General features: G+C 37.5%; 1 protein-coding gene across 2 annotated transcripts in view; it reads right to left on the bottom strand.

Annotated features, from left to right (window-relative positions):
* Positions 1–637: 637 nt before the first annotated feature.
* ATG7 (autophagy related 7) overlaps positions 638–6454 on the bottom strand; it is a 102898-nt gene continuing 97081 nt past the window's right edge. For both annotated transcript variants that reach the window (XM_082768335.1, XM_082768334.1), the window contains one exon: positions 638–1468. In XM_082768335.1, coding sequence (XP_082624461.1) covers positions 1436–1468 — 33 coding nt within the window. In that variant the 3' untranslated portion in view covers positions 638–1435. The remainder of the gene's footprint in view (positions 1469–6454) is intronic.

The raw sequence follows: 6454 nt of genomic DNA, 5'->3' as shown, positions 1-6454 counted from the left end.
TAAGTATTGGAGACACTTAACGCAAACCTCAGCACATTTCAATAAATCTTCTTTTATGAATGGAATATGGGAGTCGCAGATATCCTTGCTTTTAGGTGAATTTGACCTGACAGAACTTCCTCTGATGTGGAGTAAGAGAGAAACTGTGAAATTATCTGCACCAGGTATTTGGAGCTTATGTTAAGGAACTAAAATAAACTGAAATAATTGGATTTACCAACTAGTTTTCATAATATATACAGGAAATACAGATTGCCAGATAAAGCAATTTGCATTTTCTTTGGAGCAAGATAGTACAGAGTCTCCACAAAATAAAGCCAGAAAAAGGATTTCTAATATATTTCTAAAATGCATCGCAAGATAAAAAACAATAGATTCAATTTGGTAGTAAGGTGCTTTGATATTTTACAATTTATTTTTATTTTTTAAATTCTTGAGAATCCATCAAGGATCCTCATACTACTGTTTGTGATAAATCATACTTGTAAAGCTATTCCTGATGCCACAATAATTGAAATACTTAAAATCCAGCCAAAATGAAAATCAGAATTGGTGTCTGTTAACACCTGTAAAATAGCATATGACAGCACTCAAGAATGGCACAGTTAGAGAACCAATGTCTTATTTCAGTTCAGAATTTCTCTGCAAGTTTTTACTGAATTAGTGAATCACCTTTAAAGCAAGTTTTACTACATAATAGCACATTCTCTAAGCTTCAGAGAAGACTAATCTTGATACAGACACATTTTGGTCTTTCCTGTGTAAATATAAGTCAAACCATGTTTTTTTCCATAGCATGAAATTATGAGATCTTTACAGAGAATAACATCTCCATTGACACAGGCAAGAACAACCATACTGAAACAAAGAAAAGGGAAATAATGACTATGTACTTCCATATAGCAAGCAACGTGGCATAGGCTGTACATGTAGGTTCTTACCTACTCCTGCTCACCTTTAAATAAAGGTGCAGTTTAATTCCCAGCAGCAGAATATTCTCAATCTCAATAATAAATTCTAACTAGTTCTAGCTAAAGGGGTATAAATGTAAAGATGAAAAAAAGGACATTTAGACATGCTGCTTAGACATGTCTGGTAACAAAGAAAATAAAAACTGGAACAAATAAAACACCAAACTTTACTTAAGCAGCATATTTTATACATAAACCAAAAAAAAAAAAAAAGACGAGAAGAAGAGCAGATTTAAACATAACCACATTGCTTTGGTTATTTACATAATAAAAATGAAAATAAGGAGAGTTATATCTATAACAGACGGTTTTTACGGTGAAGATATTCATGTCACTATGCGGTTTATAGTTGTTCATATTTGTAGCAGTCAGAATAGGTAAGCAATCATTAACTTGTCAAATAACAGATAAAAGGCAGCACTGCAGTCCAAAGTAGGTCATCTTCCACCTTATTCAGCTGATTTTCAGACTGTTTCATCATCACTCATGTCCCAGATCTGCAACAGAATAAAGCGTAATTTTAGTTTGTGGAGTTCAAACATGCTTTTAATATACCTTTATAAAATTAGTATTACTATTTAAAAGGACGGATAAATAACATTTATGGACTGTTGACTAGAATCAATGGAGCTTAACACTCAATTCGGTGCTTTTCTCTTCTGTTAACAACCTACATTGCACTCACTATTTTGGGGGTGTTTTTCAGCCTACTTCTCAGCATTTGTTCCTGAACTGTCAGATTGGCTATTTGCTATTTATTATCACTTACAGTAAGCAGTAGAGCAAAAACCAGACATTTAGTTTTGTTTTTCTGATTCATTAGCATGTGCTTGATCTGGATAATAACTTAAAATAAATAGCATACTTTACTAGAAACTGCAGAAAATTTTCAAGACACTCATGAAGAACTAGTTGTTCTCCAACAAACTAGAGAATTATTTTTGCACCCAAATATTAGATCTCATAAATGGCAACATAAAGATGAAAAGCTAAGTAAAAAATTGTTCTTTTTATTTGTTTTAAAACATGTTTTATTGTTTAAAAAAAAAAAAAAAAAGAAAAGAAAATTTACACAGATTACTTCTACAGTTCTGTGTAACTGTACTTTTATTTTGCTACTTGTCCATGTTCAGTGAGCATTTGTAGATTGGGGGAAAAAAGTATTTTCACAGAACACCAAGGAATCTGGCATCCTTACGAACATACTGAAGTGAGGGTTACAAATTCATACCAGTTACCATGACCTTAAGAAAAATACAGAGACTTGAAAGCAAAACTAATTGAAAAAATCAAACATGACCATATTCTGAATACATTCTACAAACTTTCTTCTAGGAAAATGTGGGTGCTCTCAAAAGGTTTTTATGATTATTTTATTTTGAGGTTTAGTTCATGGCAAATACCCTCTTTCCAGTTGGCAGGGCTTGTAGTAGTTTGGGATCAGGACTAAGACAGGTACAGAGCTTTCAGCTGGATTTGGCTCTGACCTGCTTGGTTCTGATCATCTGAATAGAGCAAGCTCATCTCTGCCAGCAAAGAGCCACCAATATGTGGACATTTCTTCAGGATCATTCAAACTTTTCTAAAACCTTTCAGAGTTCAACACAACAAAATGGTATAACAGAAAACTTCACAGTCAAGAACACGGAGATAATGGTGGTACATCATGTTTGGGTAAGATTTAAACTTTTTAATACCAATACATAAATTCTGTTGGTAACATTAGCTTGCTTTAAAATTGTGTATTCTACTTCCCAATAAAAAGTATCAAGATGTGCAAAGGTACCAAAATGTGTTCATGGCTGGTCCGCACACATTGGTGTTAGACAAATAATAACTACACACAACCACATTTCTGGACAGGTGACAAAGAATACTTACCTATAGTTTTAGTAAAACCCTGCATGATAAAATGTGATATTTCTGGAATTTGAAAATATCCTGAAAAAGGCTCTTCATATCCAACCCCAGGAAGCAATTAGTCATATAAAATCAAAGCTTTCTATGCAGTTCTACAAGCTGTGTAAAATGAAAACTCTGAATGGCAGGATTTTCTCAGTTCCTAGAAGCGTTGCAAAATGGTGGTGTAAATCCTTATGGAAAATACTGAAGGAACAGTTTGTTTACAAAAGGAAAAAAGAGTTTTCATCCTGCCCTAGATGAGCAGCTTGGAGCTTGCCAAGGCAAACACAAATGTCCAGCTCACCAGTCAGGGTCAAGGATGTGGAAAATAAATACGAAAAACAAAATCTTTAAATAGCGTTTATGGTATGATTCAAACTGGCAATCAGCAAGAAATCCAAAGTTCAGACTGATAGCCCATCTTTGTCTAGCCTACTCTCATTTTTGAGAACAAAGCCCATAGTTATTAACCCTCAAAAACCACTCCCCCATGAGAAAGAAACGCAATAAATACTTTTAAAAATGCCATGAGGTGATTCAAAGGCAAAAGAGAAAGAAGCTGACTGAGATCCCTAAAAGTCTTCTTTATCTACTAAACAGATACACTGGGAGCAGAGCCAGCGTCTCTGCTCCGTGCTTTCCCATCATCAGTTCTGATCTGAGCAGTGTGGGTGAGAAGGCAAGTACACTCTGCTTGGTTTTTGGTTTGCCTTTTTTTTTTTAATTAAAAAAAAAAAAAAAAAAAAAAGGCTGGTAAGGCTGCCAGTTACATTAGTAATTATGTGATATGGAAACAATTCCCTCCAGAAAGTGCCTAGCTGTTGCATTGTTCCTGTGAGGCTCAGAGAGCCTTCTGGCTTTACACCTGTGATGTGCAACGCCTGTGTTACGCCGACACCCTGTATGGCACAAAGAGCAGCTCCGACAATGCTGTAACTCCGCTTTGGGAGGAAAAGGGGAATAACAGAATAACGGAGTTTTCTGTTCAGCCTCAATAGCCAGGGACAGGCAACCCATAGAGGGCCTCAAGTAACTTGAAGACTTACAGCCCAAGCACAGCTCCAGCGCTCCAGCCCATTGCACAGCCGGCGGCAGTGCCTACAAGGCAGCCTGAGCTCCTGGCTGGGGGAGAAGCACTGCTCAGCCTCAGATTGCTTCAAAAACCTGGCACCTGGCTGCATGCTCGAGCCCAGGCCCTTCCTTCAAAGCAGCTCTGAAAACCTGAACGGTGCAAAATGGGCTGGGCGGCACATTCACACGAGTCTCCTGCCTTTGTACCTTGCAGCTCTCTGCCGATGCAAGGCTCTGACACACAGCTGGTAGATCAGAAAGACCAGTCGTGCCTCTTTACTACTCGTAGGTGTAGTATTAGCTCCAATTTTATCTAGCTTTACATGGCTAGAATGTAAAGTGCATCTGGGTATTTGAGTAACTCCAGCTACACAGCGACGCTACAGAGCTAAGGCCCTGGAAACACAGCACTGTTAACAGCAGCAGGAAAGGGAAGAGAAAAGAACAACAAGCCAATTGTTTCCTATCTAAAGCACACCTCTTTTCTAGGAGTCTTATAAAAATATTTGCAGAAAGGCTGAAACTGAGGTTCCAGGTATTTAAATGTGATGTTTAATGTCAATCTCATCCTGGATTGAGGAGAATTATTTTTAACATTTGAACAGCATGCTCATATTTTACTTCCAGGAGACGGACTTCTCTCTACGGCAGTGACAAGGTGACTGAGCAAGAGGTGTAAGACAGTTTTATAAGACAGTTTACACTTCGTCTGCTTATCAGAGCTGGCACAACCCCGGCACTGCGTGATGAAGCTTCCTACAAGTCTCTGAAGAGTGAAGTACTGCCTTAATAAATCATGTGCAGCGCGGAGGGGAGAACATGGAAAAGAAGGGGAAAATTCAACACAAAAGCTAAAAATTGCACGCTAACCTAAAGAAAACAAGCTATACTACACTGCACAGAAGAATTTGTATTATATGTCAGTACTGATAACTAAATTCCAATACTTCATGGGCTCTCAGTTAATAGCAGGACATCTTTCCGTGAAAAGACATTTAAATGACATGCTCTATTACTACGCCAACTTTGGTTATTACTTTGAAACTGTGGAACTTTTACAGAGCAGAAATCAAGAAACACAGAAAGGCACGAAAGACAATATCTAAAATGATCTAAAATGATCAGGTTCTTCACGCCAAGAACCTGACACCCCGCTTGAGCTGTGAATGCGGATTTTGTTCTCACCTCTCCTCAGTCCTGCAGCACACCTGGCTCAGTCAGCCTAAATGCAGCTACAGGTAATGACAGGAGAAGTCATAAAATAGGAAGATAATAAACTAGCTGTCAAAATCAACCTTTTTTCTTTCTTTCTTTTTTTTTTTTTTTTAAACACAAATCTGGCCAGATTACCTCAATGCACCTGTTTTTTTCAAGTACTTGCTTTTACATTCAAACTGCCATGCAGAGGGTGTTAAATTTCAGGTGGAAATTACGGCTATTCAGGATAAGAGAATTCCTGCACTTGTTTTCTTGAAATGACAAGTATTATTTTCTTACATAATAGGAAAAAATGGGGGAAAAAAAGTGTATTAATGTAACTGTTCACAAGTTCCCAGTGACTGATTTTAAGCAGTTTCTGATTGCATCTTCAATAATCCCACTGAAATGAGTGGGATTTCTCTTCCTACACCAAGAACACCTGGTAGCATTCACATATGGAAACACAGCTCCATCTCTTAGAATTCAATTTCATGTGCAATTCAAATACAGAACTACTGTTCACCTTATAAACATGCCTGCAAGAATATCAGCATATCCCAAGGGGATTTTTTTAAGGTTTCTTGCCAGCATGGATCCAGCAGCAATTGCCACAGGACTGGCTGCCTCATTAAGAGAGGCGAAGCAAACAAACACCATGCCCCACGCGCTGCTTTCCACACGCACCTGAGAGAAATTTACAGACACGTGTATCAAATGCACGCCGCTCAGAAAACCACAGTATTTACTATGTTGTAGCTGCTCCAAAGACGGTGAAGAGTAAGGAAAAAGTAAAATTCTGCAGGCAGAGGTGAGGCTAAAAATCATATGTTACTTGCATCAAACAGCACCGGTGGGTATCACTTGAGAACAGGCAGCTTTCCAGGCCAATTAAGCCTCTTCATATCTTACTTCCCAATTTAGAAATGTACCCTTACTCAGGAAGGCTAAACAAATGAATACATATATATATTCAAGCATTTTAAATTTAAAGAAATTTAATTATTTTACATCTATAAAAGTGAGCTTTTTGATAGATATTAGGTCAAACATGTTTTTATTCTACACTCAAGCAGAGAGACAGTATATCAGAGCTTCTGTCAGCCTCACCTACTTGACAAAGCATGTTTATTTGTGTATGTAAATATAACGTACAATCAGATGAACTAGCTACAGCAGGCTGCATTAACAGTACTTGTGTGGCTCATTCAATATTCTTCCTGGTCCAGTGACTGCATCTTTCAGGAATGGCAACAGAAATGAAATTGCAACTTGAAATTCATTAAGTGTATGCAAGTTCCAACATGTAACTT

The sequence above is a fragment of the Aythya marila genome (genome assembly GCF_965140915.1).
Source record: "Aythya marila genome assembly, chromosome: 10".
Classification (NCBI taxonomy): Eukaryota; Metazoa; Chordata; class Aves; order Anseriformes; family Anatidae; genus Aythya; species Aythya marila.
This window is presented reverse-complemented; position numbering and strand designations above follow the sequence as displayed.